Below are 15,461 nucleotides of genomic sequence, written 5' to 3' on the forward strand. Positions count from 1 at the left end.
TTGCGTGCTTGGCGGCTGCGCGAAAAGTCAAACGAATGAATGTTTTACAAGCAAGCAAACTCGTTCTGGTGTGGTGTGTGAGTGTGAGTGTGAGTGAGTGAGTGAGTGTGTGTGTGCACCCTGTGTCCTCCCCTCCTCTCGGTCCTCGCCGCCATTTCGTTCACTGTATCATATGTCATGTCATTCAACATGTCACATCTGCTTTCGTCTATGCTCTTCGAACTACGAATGGAGTGCCCATCCCAGGGGTATGCGTGAGGAGGAGGAGGAAAGAAACAGGGGAAGGGAAGCAAAGGAGGGGAGCAAAGAGAAAAGGAAAGGAAAAGGGTGGCGTTCCCGTTCCACCTCGACCCAACAGTGAGCACAACGTATGGTGCTCGCCGCAGTGCGTGGTTGGTTGGTGGAGGGTAAGGGGACAAGGGTTGAGGGATGGAACACAACAAGAACGGCGACGGGAAAAGCAGCAAGCAAACACACACACACACGCAAATCAAGCACTCGTGTGTAGCACTGAGGTGGATGAAAAAAGAAAAAGAGACGAGAGACAGCAGCAGCCGCAGCCGTGATGTGATGACAAACGAGGCACACAAGCCAGCAGACAAGTCAGAACAAGACAACATAATGGGTGAACGCGTCAGCTGAACCCAGTGTGGGAGAGGAGGAACAGCGACGACCAACCGCCATCTTTGTAGCAGCTGGAGAAAGCAGTCAGCCAGTGCATTGCATCGTCCATCTCATCGTCAGCATCCAAGACAGTCATCATCATCGTCGTCGTCGTCAGCTGTCATCATGCCCAGTGAACCGCAGCTCATCTCCATCATCATCATCATCATCATCATCATCATCATCATCATCATCATCATCATCATTTCCACACACACATTCACACTCCCTCGCTCTTGGTCTCTCACAAGGGCGGACGACAGAAAAACAGAAACAAACCGCAGGCGACCAAACTAACCGACCAAGCAATCAATCACATCACATCACATCATCAAGTAAACTCGTCATTCGCCCGCACTGTCCCACAACACATCAAAAACACAATCTCAGTTTCCACCGCGCACGGGCGAGGGTGCTGGGAAAGAGTTAGAGGTGTAGCTGTGGTTGTAGAGGGGGTGGTGGTTGGGATGCTTAGAGCTCGAGCTTCTTGGGCTGCTCCCAGGGGAACTCCTCGCGGCCAAAGTGGCCGTACTTGGCTGTCTTGGAGAAGATGGGCTTCTTCATGTCCAGGTCGCGCACAATCACGCCGGGGCGCAGGTCAAAGTTCTTGCGGATGATCTTGAGGAGCTCGTTGGGGGACACCTTGCCTGTGCCGTAGTCCTCGACGTGAAGCGAGATGGGCTCGGCAATGCCAATGGCGTAGGAGACCTGCACCAGGCAGCGGCGCACGAGGCCGGCCTTGACGAGCGACTTGGCGACCCAACGGGCAGCGTAGGCGGCCGAGCGGTCGACCTTGGAGTAGTCCTTGCCGGAGAAGGCGCCACCGCCGTGGGCGCCCCAGCCGCCGTACGTGTCGACGATGATCTTGCGGCCCGTGAGGCCGGCGTCACCCTGGGGGCCGCCAATGACAAAGCGGCCGGACGGGTTGAGGTGGTACTGGGTCTTGTCGTCGAGGAGGTTGGAGGGCACGACGGCCTTGATGACCTTCTCCATGAGGTCGGCGTGGATCTGCTCGTTGGAGACAAAGTCGGCGTGCTGGGTGGAGATGACAATGGTGTGCACGCGCAGGGGCACGCAGGCGCCGTTGTCGAGCTTGTACTCGATGGTGACCTGGGTCTTGGTGTCGGGGCGGGCCCATGGGAGCTCGCCGTCGCGGCGGCACTCAGCCAGACGGCGGTTCAGGGCGTGCGCCAGCTGGCAGGTCAGCGGCATGCACTCGGGCGTCTCGTCCGTGGCGTAGCCAAACATGATACCCTGTCAACAGCACAAAGGTAAAGGAAAGCAAAACCAACACGTGTGTGTGTGTGTGTGTGTGTGTGTGTGTGGTTTTGTTGTTGTGGACACGTGCAAGTGTGAGGACAATTGTGGCGCGCATGGACGCATGCACACGCACTGGCATGCGGATGCACACATGTGGACACACGCGCAAGCAAATGCACACAACTGACGGACGCATGCACACGCGCGCACCTGGTCACCGGCACCAATGTTCTCCTCGCTCTTGCCGCGGCCGTCCTTGTCCACACCCTGGGAGATGTCGGCGCTCTGCTGCTCAATGGCAACGAGGACGTTGCAGGTCTTGTAGTCAAAGCCCTTCTCGTCAGAGTCGTAGCCAATCTCCTTGATGGTGTCACGAATGACCTTCTGGTAGTCAATGTGGGCGCTGGAGGTGATCTCACCAAAGACCATGATCATGCCGGTCTTGCTAGCAGTCTCTGCAAGGCCGTGGAAGGGCGTGCAAAGGGGGTTGTTGGTGTCGCGTGAGAGCGTGTGTGTGTGTGTGAGCGTGTGTGTGTGTGTGAGCGTGTGTGAGTTTCAAGTGGCGAGAGCACGAAGCCAAAAAGCAAAGCATGTGCAGCTGTGAGCCCCAAGGAAGCTCACCGCAAGCGACGCGGGACTCGGGGTCCTGCTTGAGGCAAGCATCGAGGACGGCGTCAGAGACCTGGTCGCAGATCTTGTCTGCATGCGTGTGCGTGTGCGTGTGTGTGTGCGTGAGGAGCAGAGACAGTGTGTGTTGTGTCAGTGCACTGCCACGTGAGACGAGAATGCGCTGCTGAGACGAGACTGCTGCCACTCGAGACACAATAGAACGCATACAAGACGCGCGACAGTCACCATTGCGCGCGCATGCTTCATGCTTCACACACACACACACACACACACACACACACACACACACACACACACACACACACACACACACACACACACACACACACACACAACCAACAACAACTACGCTCACGCACCGGGGTGACCCTCGCCGACAGACTCGGAGGTGAAGAGGAAGGTGTCGTTCTCAGAGGACATGGTGCTGTTCAGGCTTGTTGTGGTGGTAGTGGACAGACAGACACACGCACATACACGTGGCAGAGCAAACAAGTTTGGAGAATGTGCGGAACGAGAGAAAATGGCGTGAGATGAGTTCACCGCGACGCTCACAACTTGCACAGCAAGAACAACCAGCAGCAGCAGCACAGTGAACAAAGCACACAGCAGAGAAAAAACGCAAAACAAGAACAGCCAACAGCGAAAGAACAGCGGCGACAACAGCAGTGCTGCTACCAACCTCCACCAGCACCACCAAGCACCAAGCTGCCTCAACTCAACCACCACTACTGACAAGCCAAGCCAAGCCAAGCCGAGGCGGAGCAAGCAAAGAAGAAGAAGAAGGTGTGCAGTGGCAATACCTCGTGGGCTGGAAAGAGTCGTCTTCGTCTGTGTTCAACGTGGGCGGAGGGCAGGAGAAATAGTGCGGGAGGTTGTGTGTGTGGCGTGTGTGGACGTGGCACGTTTTTTGTTATCCACCAAATTTGTCGTGGCGGCGTGGTGCGCAGCGACTTGAAAGAAAATTCGCCATCTTCGATTCGGCGCCAAAATTTGTGGACATTTGACGACACCACAAGTTGAAACAGCCATGGCGACACCACGACAGCAGGAAAGATGGTGAGGTTGTGTTGTGATGAGTGGGAAGGACGTTTCAGTGGTGAATGAGAGAATGTGTCTGTCTGTGCGTGTGTCTGTGCGTGTGCATGTGTATGCGTGTGTGTGTGTGTACGTGCATGTCTGTGTGTGTATGCGTGTGTGTGTGTGTGTACGTGCATGTCTGTGTGCGAGAGTGTCTGTGTGTCTGTGTGTGCGTGTGTGCGTGCATGCATTGTGCGTGTGTGTGTGTGTGTTGTTGTTGTTGTTGTTGTTGTGATCCATTACATTACGATGATGGAGGACGTTTCAGTGGCTGCGATCAGGCCAGCAAGTTGTGGCGAGTGCCCAACCAACCCACACCTCCCCCTCTGCCACACACACGCTCGTCTTTCTCATGCCCTTGTGTGGTGTGTGGCATGTCACATCATGATGTGCAGGGAGCGGGCACCGTTCTCGCTGCTTGATTATGTGCACTACGCCTACTTTGGCTTGCACATTCCCATCAGCTTGTTGATGGACTTCCAGGCCATCGTCCCCCTCAAGTACTTCCCCTCCTTTGCGCAGCGCCTTGGCACCTATTACAACAACGAGTACAAGGACCCTCTCATGGCCGCTGATCCAAAGCCAACGTGGTTCAAGTCCTTCATCTGGTGTGAGGCCGGACTGCAGCTGCCTTTCTTTGGCCTCGCCCTCTACGCAATGCACACGGGCGGGTCCTGGATCCGCATCCCGGGCATCATCTACGGCACCCACGTCGCCACCACCGTCGTTGCCGTCCTTGCCGAGGTTCTCTGCGGTGAATACGGTCAGATTATGCACTGGCATGCGTGTGTTTGGGTGTGTGTGTATGTGTGTGCGTATGTGTGTGTGTGCGTGCGCGTTGTACTTGTATGTGTGTGTGCTTGTATGTGTGTGTGTGCGGGTTGTACTTGTATGTGTGTGTGCTTGTGTGCGTGTTGTGCGTATGCGCGTATGTGTGTTTCTTGTGGTATGTGCACGTGTGCTTTATCACACAGTTTGCACGTGCCCTCCCTTCCTCACGGCGCCTCGCCCTCACATCCTCACACACTGTCGCCCCTTCAATGCTACCACCAGGATTGTCATGGAAGGACAAGGCGTGGCTCGCCAGCGTGTACTTGCCATGGCTCGTCATTCCGCTGACATATGTGTGGAAGCTGGCCTTTGATCCGCATCCATACCGAAAGCTCAAGCAGGACTGAGCCCTGGTCCCGCGCGAGATGGATTCCCAACAGCGCGCTGCTGCTAATGCCTGCTGTCGTTTTGTTCTTGCGCCTGCACCCTGCAGCCGAAACCTCAGCCGAAACCGCAGCTGTAGCTGCAGCATGTCCCTTCTCGACTCTGCATTATGTCACTTCCCACCTTCGCTTGCGCCCAAACGTATCCCTTGTGTCGTTTCAACGCACTTCTAATGAGCAGTTACCAGCCAAGAAAGCTACAAAAAGGCACCAGCTCAAACCATGCCACGCCAAACCAAGGGGCAGGGGAGAACAGGAGTGGGTATTGTGTGTCGTAACATTTCACTTAATGTGACACCCACACACTCAAAGCGATGACACCGCAACAAACAGCAAAGAACAACAAAACCAAGAGCAGCAGGAAGAAAGAACATGAAGCGTCTGCATAAGCGCCGATGAACGGTGGAAAGCAACTACCTACGTGCAGACGTGGCATGCCATGATACAACCACGAGTGTTGCTTGTTGGTGCTGCTATCAGCGGCTACTTGGTCTGACGTCGTGTTGCTGCGCGGTTACGAGAGTGCCGCCAGACACTCAGCGTGCCGTCGCCAGAGGCTTTCGTGCGATTGCGTTCGTGAAAGGCAACAAAACCAGGTACAATGGCATGGGATGTGAGGTCGGTGAAAGGGCAACAAGCAAAAGGGGGGGGGGGAGACGGGAACGCAGAACAAACAGTCTCGCACAAAATCGCAGCACAGACAAACAACCGCACAGACGGGCAGGCAAAGACAGACACAGACAAGAAAATCACAGACCGACGGACAGACACACATACACACACACAGACAAACTCAGACACAAACACACACACACAGACAAACACACACACACACACAGATACGCATGCCGCACCGCTGCCGCTGACGATGCTGGCTGCGTCCTCGGCGTCGTCGAGAACACACAAGCAACGCACGCGGTCCGTGTGTGCAGAATACTCCATCATGCACGCGTGCGTGACGGGATCAAGCGCATAGATGGACCCGTTGTTGCCTGCTGCCCACATGCACGGCTGTGTGCGCACGATGCTCGTGAAGCCGCCGCACGACACCGTGAACGACCCCCCATATGCCGCGCGCGACAGCGTGTCCATGTTGCGGATCTCAATGATGCCTGCAGCAACCGAAGTGTGCGTATGTGTGTGTGTGTTGTGTTTTGTGTGAGTGTGAGTGTGTGTGTGTGTGCGTGCGTGTGTGTTTTGTGTGTGTGTGTGTGCGTGCGTGTGCGTGTGTGTGGTACGACGTGCGACAATACAACTTATGGACGCTCGGGAACATTGTCACGCATGCACGCCATTGCAGAACCCAACAGCACACAGCCGCACCTTGCTGCTGCGAGAAGCACCAGATGTCCTTGTCGTTCCCACGCGTGAATCCATTCGCAGCGGCGGTGGTGATGGTCGACCTGTTGGTCATGTGCGTGGTGGTGGATTGTGGATGGTGGGTGAGGGCGGGAGGGGGGCAGAAGAGCGGGAGAGGAAGCTTATTTCACTCATGGCACGACGAAGATGCACAACTGTGAATGCGCTCGTAGTGTGAATAGACACACACACACAGAGGGACAGAGAGAGAGAGAGACAGAGAGACAGAGAGAGCTCTGAGAAAACACACATTTCTACACACATCTACACGCATCTACACAAATACACACGGAGCGGCGTGCACAGACCTCAGCTTGCGGTTTGTGTCTGGCATGATGGCGACAGAGGACGTGCGAGACAAGGCATCATCGTTATCATAATTGTCGTCGTCGTCGTCGTCATCTTTCAGCAAGAGCATGCAAAGAAAACCAAAAAAAAAAAAAAAAAAACAGTTTCGTGAGCACGACGTGAATGCGCAAGGCGCTTCCGTGGCACGGCAACGTGGAACAACACAACACACACAGCACACACAGCACACAGCACACAGCCAGACCTTGGTGGATGATGCTGGCTGATCGCAACCGATGACGTGGAGGTGCCAGCGTCGACGACAATGACGACGCGCGAGCAACAGACCCGCCGCCAGTCGCGCTGCTGTCATCTCCCATGGCACCAGCTTCGCGGTGCTCATCGTGATCACCATCGCCCTGGCCACCGCTGATGGTGGTGTCGTTGTCGTCGTTGTCGTCGTTGTCGGCGTCGTCATAGTCGTCAGGCTCCTGAGCGAGTGTTGCGAGGCGGTCCTTCAAATTGCATTTCGCCAGGCCCGCAGTCCGCGACAAGCGACCTGCATTGCGTTGTAGTGTTGTGTTGTGTGTGACAAGTGTCATGAAACGAATAACAAGACGAGTGCGAGAAGGGGATGCTGCAGTTGTAAACAGACAGCAGCAACGCAACGATGCAGGCGACGGCCGTTAGACCGTGACCGTCACTCCTCATGTGAACCTATTGTGTCTCACTTCGTGCGCGGCCAGCGTCCCCAGGTGATGGTGACAGCGCAGCAGACGACACTGACGATGACACTGACGATCGCTGCCGTTCTTGCTCTTGCTGCTGCTGCTTCTGTTGCTGTGAGTCTGCGAGGATCAGGATGCGATCGCCACACCCAACCCTGCAGCACATACGCACGCACACGTGGAGGTAAGCAGATGCAAAGAAGGGCGCGCAGAGACACAGAACGTTGCAGTCGGGCTGCGTGCGCTGGAAAAGAAGTGTGGGAGGGAGAAGCAACACACACACACACACACGCACGCACGCACACATACACACAAACACACACACACGCGCGCGCGCCCAAAACACACGCACATCCAAAACACACGCACGCACATACGCACGCACCAGAACGCGTCTGCAAACTTCTGCACGCAGAAGCAGGTGACGCGCTGGCTGGTAATGTCGTTGAGGTTGAGCGTGTGAATGAGATCACGCGTGTGCGGATTCCAGCAGAACAGAAACCCGTCCAGCCCACAGCCCCACACGCAATTGTCCGCCTGGTGTCAATACGTCACATGTGTTTGTGTAGGTGGATGCGTATGTGCACGTGAACCCGTGAGGAAGCAAAATGCGTTCATAAGTGAGCACTGCAACACAAGCCATGGAAAATTACGGAACGCGGCCAACAATGAACACACACACACACACGCGCGCGCGCACGCACACACGCGCGGACACAGACACACAGACACACAGACACACAGACACACAGACACACAGACACAACATACACAACATACACAACATACACATTCACGAATGCATGCACGCCCGCACCATTGTGAACTTGGTGATGGGTTGTTTAAACGGCATTGTCAGCTTCTCCAGAATGCGATACGTTCGAATGTCAATCACCTGCTCGTTCATGCACATGCATGCGGGTGGAAGTGAGCAAGTATTGACAACTTGAACGTTCACACGTTCTGCAGCACTCACTATGACTGCACAGCAAGACACACACACACACAAACACACAAACACAAACACACATACACACACCACAACATGGCCTTGGTCCAACTCACGCATGATTCAAAGTCGAAACCGCTGGACCAGACGGCGTTGCGGCACTTCATGAGGGCGGTGATGCGTTTGGTGTGCGCCTGGATGCATGTGTCATCGAGGATGAACGTCGGTAGGACAACAAGTTGGATGGTGCCGTCACCAAGACCGCACCAGAGCTGGTCGCCAGAGTCCGGTGAAAACACATGGATGATTCGCTCAACCGTTCGCTTCTTCTCCATGCCCGGACTGCGCGCAGTTAGGGCCAAGGTGTTGGGTGTAGAGGGGTGCATGTGAGGGGAATTGGAACAATGCAATGCAAAGTGGCGTTGTAGAGGGGTGATTGATTATTGAGCAGGATGACAACATGGCAACGACAGCAGGCATGGGAACGAGACACCAAGCGCGCGCACACACACACACACACGCACACACTCACACACAGTCACATACACACGCACACACACACATACACAGACATATGCACACGCACACACATCCACACATACACACCTGAGGTCGACACCGCCGCGCTCGCGTCTGCGCGAGAGCTGTTGCTTCGCCGGCGCGTTGTGTAGCACCTGGTTCGTGAACAGCGCACGCACCTATACGTACGTACGTATGTATGTGTGCAAGCAAGCAAGCAAGCATGTATGCGCGTGCGCGGGGTGCAGTGGGTGAGACGTAGTTGGAATTGGGCCAATAGTGTGAGCAAGACACCAACATTGCGTCACAGTGGAAGGGTTGGGCCTCGAGTACAACGGGCGCATGTACGCACGTGGCGATTGGCAATGACGTCATCTTCGCTGTCACGCGACGGCGGTGTTGTTGAGGTCGTAACCTAACCACAAAACCACACACACACACACACACGCACACACGCACGCACGCACGCACACATGAATGAGCGTCAATTCAATGACGGGCAAGAATGCGAAGCAAACGCGAGCACGGAAAGTAACCACAGCGACGCGCGCGCGCACACACACATACGCACACGCACGCACACGCGCACACTCACACATGCTCGCACACACACACACAAACACACACATTAACGTTTACTTTGTGAATTGCGTCGACAAGAAGGATGTTGAGTTTTGCTTCCGAGAGCAGCTGCGATCCGCGCGTCTGCGTGACCTGTGGACACGGCGAGGGTGCGTGCAAACGTGTGTGCATGTGTACATGTGTGTGTGTGTGCATGTGTGCATGAGCGTGCGAGCGTTTGCTTGTGTGCTTATGTGAGCGCAACAAGCAGAATAGGTTCAAAATAAGTGCATGTGTGGCAACCTTGTGTGCGCTGACGAGCTCGGTGATGAAGTGGAACCACTTGTCCCGCAGACTGAAGAACACAAGTGTCGTTTTCTGTGGTTGTGCGATGTGGGGCGGTGAGCATGACAAGGAGAGAGTAAGGGAACAAAACAGGGGAGCACAAAGTAGGGGAGCACAAAATGCACGAGCACGTGTGTGTCAAGCAAGCACTCGGGAACACAGTGCACGTGTCACACATACACACGCGCGCGCGGCGCTTACGCAGTTGTTTCTGTCGACAATTTGGAGGGCGTCCATATGCGATGAGAGGCGCGTTGCGCGGTATTTCGTTCTCTCCACTGTGCGCACCTCCGCCAGTGACAGCAGTTCCCGACAGGATGAATCGCTGCGGGCGAGAAACACGCGTTTGTGTGTGAGAATGAGGCGCCCAAGCTCTCGCACTTCCCTCGCGCGCACGCCGGCCTGACACTTGAGCACACTCTCGCCGTGATCAAGCTTCAGCAGCTGCAGTTGTAGCCGCACAGCGTAAGTGAGAGTGAGAGAGAGAGAGAGAGGTTGTGTGTGTGTGTGATGCGTGCGTGCGTGTGTTAGCAGGATGGAAAATGATTGAGGCACATGACACAAACAGCTGAGATAATCAAGGCACAAGCAGAACATAGTCTGTGACGGACATACATGTCTCTACAAAGGCGATAGCGTAAACGCACACGCACACACGCACACACGCACTCACCACTTATACATACAAATACACACTCTCGCACCCACATACACACACGCGCGCGCACACACATGCATGGTCACGAGCAGAAGAAGCACCTTCTGGACGGAGAGCGGAAGTTGTGCGCTGTCGTCGCGCAGCTCCTGGAAGAACGCTTGACACACCGCCGCTGGGATGCTGACGTCTGCACACGTTTCGGTTGCATGGCATGGTCGAATACGATCGTGTAAAGAGCTCAGTTACATCCAATACGAGACACTTGACACTCGACACACACACACACACAGAGCACAGCACATGCACGCATACACGCACGTTCGCATTCACATTCGTAGGCACATTCACGCGTTGACGCTTGTGCGAGCAAGGCGTGGGCTTACTGTCGTGGAAGGAGGAAAGTGCGGTGAATGCCTGCTCAGCCTTTGCAACCGTGCATGAAACATACGTGGACGTCCAACGCGAAAACGTCCTGCGGTCCATTGGCCCCGTGCACGCTTTCTGCAGTTCCCGGAAGGAGCGAATCTGCGTGTTGTGCTCGTCTATAACATCATTCGAGAACAGTTTGTGCGTGTGTGCATGAGTGTGTGTGAGGGAAAGTGACGCAAGAACATTGACGTTGGCACATTCACGCATATCATCACCCGTTCACAGATTAACGCATCCACACAAACACACACACACACACACAGAGGTGGACACCTGGCAGCATGTTGAGCGGAAGGTCGGCTTGGGTTGCCACTGCCAACATCTGATGTCAAGGAAGACGTGGATGAACAGAGAGGATAAATAAAGGGGGTGGGCGATGCAACCGCACAAACACACACGCGCACACAGCAACACACACACAGCCACACACACAAACACACACAGCCACACACACGAGGCGCACCTTGAAGATTTCCTGCCACATTGGACTGCGTTTGACAAGGGAGGACTCACGAAGGACCATCTGCTCCACCTCGGACAGGCCCGAAATGATAGCGGCAACGCGTTTAGTCGGGAAACTAATCCCGTCCTCGCGCAACTTGTCCAGGTCCTGAAACGCAGGGATGGTCTTTCCCAGGCCGAGCTTGTAGACTGCACGGAGATAGAACAGACTCTTCGATACAGACGTCAGCTCGCCCGTGTCGTCAGACCCTGGCGTGGTGGTGTCGATTTGAAGTGGTGTGTATGTGTGTGTGTGTGTGTGTGTGCGTGTGTGTGTGCGTGCGTGTGTGTGTGTGTGTGTGTGTGTGTGTGTGTGTGTGTGTGTGTGTGTGTGTGTGTGTGTGTGTGTGTGTGCTGTGCGGAGCATGGAACAAACACGATTGTGCACGCGTGTGCATTGACAACAGAACACGTGTGCATGCGAGGGGGGTGGCACCTTGCTCTTCCGCTGCGATGGCCTCGTCCAAGATGGCCAGCATGTGCTTGCAGTAGTCCTGCGGCCGAGCGCACGGAAGCAGGCACCACAACACATGAGATACATGCACACGCGCGTGAACATACACGCAAATACACACACATACGCACAAAACATACACTCGCACACACAACGTGCATGACCACAGCCGCCGTTGAATGACTGCAACATGCTACCTGAAATGGGGCGGTGGCTGACGGTTCGCGCGAGAGCGGAGAGCCAGGAAGAGAACGGAGCCGCTGCCTATGATTGCACACACACACACACACATGCACGAAGACGTGAGCAAGGAAAGAAAAATGAACGCGCATGACTCGCACACACACACACACACACGCACGCACACACACACACACACACACACACACACACACACACACACACACACACACACACACGCACACATACAAACCACAATGCGTCGTCGACTTACTTTTGCTTCGCGTGGGTCTGCGGTGTGAACATCTTGCTCTTTTCCGCAGTTGGGAGCGGTGACGGCGGTTCACTCCCAAGCTGTTGGTGAACGCCGTGGTGGCAGCGGTGGTGGTAACAGGTATGCGGACGTTGTTAAGTGAGTGGGTGAACAAGTGCAGCGTAAAGCACTCGCACACACACTGACACCCACTTATACACGCGCACCCCTACCCAACACACACACACAAAAAAAATCATGCGCTCACGTGAAAGTCTGTATGATGTGAGTCAGCAGGGACATCACCACTTGGATGTGCACTCGTGTTGCTGGCAGTCGGCGTGGCTGTTGTCCCCTCCTCACACAGCGACGACGAGAGTCCATATGTCCCCGTTGAGCTCTGTCCAGAGAGGCGGCGGTGTGAAGACGCTGGCCCTTCCTGCTGCTGCTGCTGTTGTTGGTGTTGGTGTTGTTGGCCGGGCTGTGAGCGGTGGGTGCGCGGTGTTGTGTATGCACTTGCACATGTCGACGGCTGCACTGGTGATGACGGGAACACGTCTCGGGCGCCAGTGCTGTTGCTGTGATGAGCGCCGCCATTTGCGTGCGCGGATGCGGGCGTGCTGCACACCAGTCCCGAGGGCACGGAGGTGTTGTGTAGCAGCTGCGACACGTTCACCGACGGGTTGACGTGTGCACCTGTCAGCGCGAGCGCTTCCGGGTCGAGTGCAATGGTGAAGAAGTGGGGGCGGCCTGTGCGCACTTTCTTCTCCACAGCGCTGCACAGCACATCAAACAGATCGCGACGATGCCTGCAGGCATTGGGCAAGGGCAGGAAGAGGGAGCAAGTGAGCGCACGTATGCACACGTGTGCACACGTATGCACGCGTGTACATGTGTGCATGTGTACATGTGTGCATGTGTACATGTGTACATGTGTGCATGTGTAAGTGTGAGTGAGTGCGTGCATGTGCGTTGTTGTTGCGGTTGCGGTGAAATTACGAGGAGGCGCAATTCATGCACATAATATGCCCGTGTGAGCAACGTTGTTGATACCTTGTGCGACTACACACAAACGCGTTGAAGGCGGAGGAGGTGATAAGAGCTTGGAAGAACTGAAGAGACTCTTCAGGTTGAAGCTGAAACACCACCACGAACGAAATATTCATTGTCAAGTAAGTGGAGGGTCAAACACTGCAGTGTATGAGGGCCTGTTGTGCAAACCAAACGAGGAAACATGCAGGGTGTTGTGGGGTTTTGTGACGTACAGCTAGAAAGGCCTCCGTGTGCAGAAGAGGCGGCGTGAGATCAAACGAAATGCACTCTTTGACGCGTTTCAAAAGCGAAACCTGCAGATGTACGCACGCGTGCCGTGACAAAGGATTAGATTTGTGTGTGAACAAAGGCAGCGCCATACATGTGACAAATGAGCGCAGCAACCACACCCACCCACACCCACACCCACACCACCCACACACACAGGCATGCAACTTAGTCGTACCATGGTGCGAAGAAAGGCCTCCCTGACCAGAACATCTGCCTTTGCCTCAAAGTCGAGCTGGGCCTGATGACGTGTTAAATTTGTCGTGTGTGACGGGCGCCAAGTGGGCGAGTGACACAAACGTATGACATTGTACACAAATACACACACACACATACACGCGCAAGTAGGGGAATGTATTGTCTTCACAGCTGGCAGCATACCTCCTTGTGGTGGAGGGGATCAACAAGCGGACGACCCAGCACGCTGATGGCAAACGGTTTCTGTACGCCCATGGCAGCACCAGATGTGGTATAGTGGTGGTGGTGGCGGTGGAGGTGGAGGTGGAGGAAAAAGAGAACAGAAGAAGGGTTCAGTGTTGAAGACGCACGCCTGCAAACGACGACACAGGTGCTGCACGGATGTAGCGCACACACACACGCGCGCGCACGTACACATATACACACACTTGCACACCTTGACTTGGTTGATAGCGGCGACAAACTGGTGCACAATGTGTGATGGGCACTTGGGCAGGTCCTCTGTGTCGGGGAGGGTGATGATCCCTGTGTCCATGTTGACAAACACGGGTTGCAAGCTGCCAGGCTCCTCAAATCCACGCAGGGCGTCGCGCTGCATGGACGCGTGCATGCCTGCAAGCATTGGCGTGGGCGACTGCACCCAGTCTGCGTCAGGCACAATGGGGACGTACGTGTGCAGAAACTCCAGCGGGTACAGCAGGCCAAGCAGGGCCTGATGAGGCACGTGGGGTCGTGTGGTGACGTGCGGTGTCGTTGATGAGATCACAATCGCACAGAAACAGCGCACTACTCCCTGAGCTACACGCACACGCACATGCATACATACATACATACATACATACATACAAACATACATACAAACACACATACATACATACATACATACATACATACATACATACAAACACACATACATACATACATACAAACATACATAAACACACACACACAGACACAGACACACACACAGACACACACACACATACATACATACATACATACATGCATGCATGCACACATACATACATACATACATACATACATGCACACATACATACATACATACATACATACATACATACATACATACATACATACATACATACATACATACATACATACATACATACATACATACATACAAAAAACGCGAACACAACAGCTGGTCGGGGAGAGAGACCTGGCAGAATGGGGCGATTTCAGCGACATCGCTGCTGAAGACGATGACGGTTTTGTCAAACGCGAGAGAGAGCACCACCATGAGCAGGTCCTGTGGCGAAAAGAACTGGAAGTACGGCGTGATGTGCGTATCAATCAGCGGCAGTCCTTCGTGGGGCGATGGCCGCACAATGAACTCGTGCCCTGTTGCGTTTTGACCCGGGCGAGGGGGGGGGGGGGTAAGGTGAGTGAACGGGTGGATGAGCGGACGAATATGGAAACGGTGCGTTGTGCATGTGTGTGTTGTGTGTGTTGCATGTGTTGCATGTGTGGTGTACACGTGTGTTTTGCACAGGTTGAGGCTGAGTTGAGTGAAAGACTGGCGGGATGGGCCACAGTTTGTGCTTGGGAGCACTGCATATCATTAGTTTGCGTTCACCTTGGAGAAAGAAGCGTAGGCTGACGGCGCCAGAGAGTGGGTGGGGCACCCAGGACGCAAGTTGCACCATCTCCTCCAACAGCGCCACCGTGCTGGGAAGGTTCAGGCATGTTCGCGATGGAAGGGGCGAGCAGGTGGCAATGACGGTCGTGAGGCAGAGATCAGCGATGGAATGGAGAGAGAGAGAGAGAGAGAGAGAGAGAGAGAGAGAGAGAGAGAGAGAGAGAGAGAGAGAGGAGGTAGGTAGGTAGGTAGGTAGGTAGGGTTACGGGTTAGGT

The 15,461-nt window shown here is 54.7% G+C and overlaps 3 protein-coding genes across 3 annotated transcripts; 1 reads left to right on the forward strand and 2 right to left on the reverse strand.

Annotated features, from left to right (window-relative positions):
* Positions 1–190: 190 nt before the first annotated feature.
* PTSG_09638 (methionine adenosyltransferase) lies at positions 191–3,492 on the reverse strand. The gene is made up of 5 exons (XM_004990005.1): positions 3,354–3,492; positions 2,913–2,986; positions 2,545–2,622; positions 2,134–2,378; positions 191–1,917 (listed from the first exon to the last, which is right to left on the reverse strand). Exons 2-5 carry the CDS (start codon positions 2,971–2,973, stop codon positions 1,135–1,137), a joined length of 1,167 nt encoding a protein of 388 aa, XP_004990062.1. The 5' UTR covers positions 2,974–2,986; positions 3,354–3,492; the 3' UTR covers positions 191–1,134.
* Positions 3,493–3,519: 27 nt separating this feature from the next.
* On the forward strand, positions 3,520–5,054 carry PTSG_09639 (transmembrane protein 97). The gene is made up of 3 exons (XM_004990006.1): positions 3,520–3,609; positions 4,026–4,393; positions 4,684–5,054. The coding sequence occupies exons 1-3, from the start codon at positions 3,581–3,583 to the stop codon at positions 4,806–4,808; spliced, it is 522 nt and encodes a 173-aa protein (XP_004990063.1). The 5' UTR covers positions 3,520–3,580; the 3' UTR covers positions 4,809–5,054.
* On the reverse strand, positions 4,997–15,276 carry PTSG_09640 (uncharacterized protein). Its single transcript, XM_004990007.1, has 29 exons — positions 15,184–15,276; positions 14,767–14,948; positions 14,023–14,298; positions 13,770–13,829; positions 13,567–13,629; positions 13,334–13,414; positions 13,122–13,204; positions 12,337–12,877; positions 12,090–12,169; positions 11,833–11,899; positions 11,618–11,675; positions 11,144–11,391; positions 10,954–11,002; positions 10,635–10,793; positions 10,353–10,438; positions 9,795–10,037; positions 9,552–9,626; positions 9,327–9,401; positions 9,040–9,102; positions 8,775–8,866; positions 8,285–8,510; positions 8,037–8,114; positions 7,605–7,756; positions 7,223–7,374; positions 6,757–7,050; positions 6,512–6,605; positions 6,168–6,247; positions 5,699–5,956; positions 4,997–5,401 (listed from the first exon to the last, which is right to left on the reverse strand). Exons 1-29 carry the CDS (start codon positions 15,251–15,253, stop codon positions 5,328–5,330), a joined length of 4,059 nt encoding a protein of 1,352 aa, XP_004990064.1. The 5' UTR covers positions 15,254–15,276; the 3' UTR covers positions 4,997–5,327.
* Positions 15,277–15,461: the final 185 nt, after the last annotated feature.

The sequence above is a fragment of the Salpingoeca rosetta genome (assembly GCF_000188695.1).
Source record: "Salpingoeca rosetta unplaced genomic scaffold supercont1.26, whole genome shotgun sequence".
In the NCBI taxonomy this organism is placed as follows: domain Eukaryota; class Choanoflagellata; order Craspedida; family Salpingoecidae; genus Salpingoeca; species Salpingoeca rosetta.

Coding starts and splice junctions, on each gene's coding strand:
- PTSG_09638 (XM_004990005.1), bottom strand. CDS start 2,973: ATGTCCTCTGAGAACGACACCTTCCTCTTCACCTCCGAGTCTGTCGGC. Junction 2,623..2,912: donor TGTCGGCGAGGGTCACCCCG/GTGCGTGAGCGT, acceptor ACACGCATGCAG/ACAAGATCTGCGACCAGGTC. Junction 2,379..2,544: donor CGAGTCCCGCGTCGCTTGCG/GTGAGCTTCCTT, acceptor ACGGCCTTGCAG/AGACTGCTAGCAAGACCGGC.
- PTSG_09639 (XM_004990006.1), top strand. CDS start 3,581: ATGGCGACACCACGACAGCAGGAAAGATG. Junction 3,610..4,025: donor CCACGACAGCAGGAAAGATG/GTGAGGTTGTGT, acceptor CATGATGTGCAG/GGAGCGGGCACCGTTCTCGC. Junction 4,394..4,683: donor GGTTCTCTGCGGTGAATACG/GTCAGATTATGC, acceptor TGCTACCACCAG/GATTGTCATGGAAGGACAAG.
- PTSG_09640 (XM_004990007.1), bottom strand. CDS start 15,253: ATGGTGCAACTTGCGTCCTGGGTGCCCCACCCACTCTCTGGCGCCGTC. Junction 11,900..12,089: donor CAGACCCACGCGAAGCAAAA/GTAAGTCGACGA, acceptor GTGCAATCATAG/GCAGCGGCTCCGTTCTCTTC. Junction 8,511..8,774: donor CGCGGCGGTGTCGACCTCAG/GTGTGTATGTGT, acceptor AACTGCGCGCAG/TCCGGGCATGGAGAAGAAGC.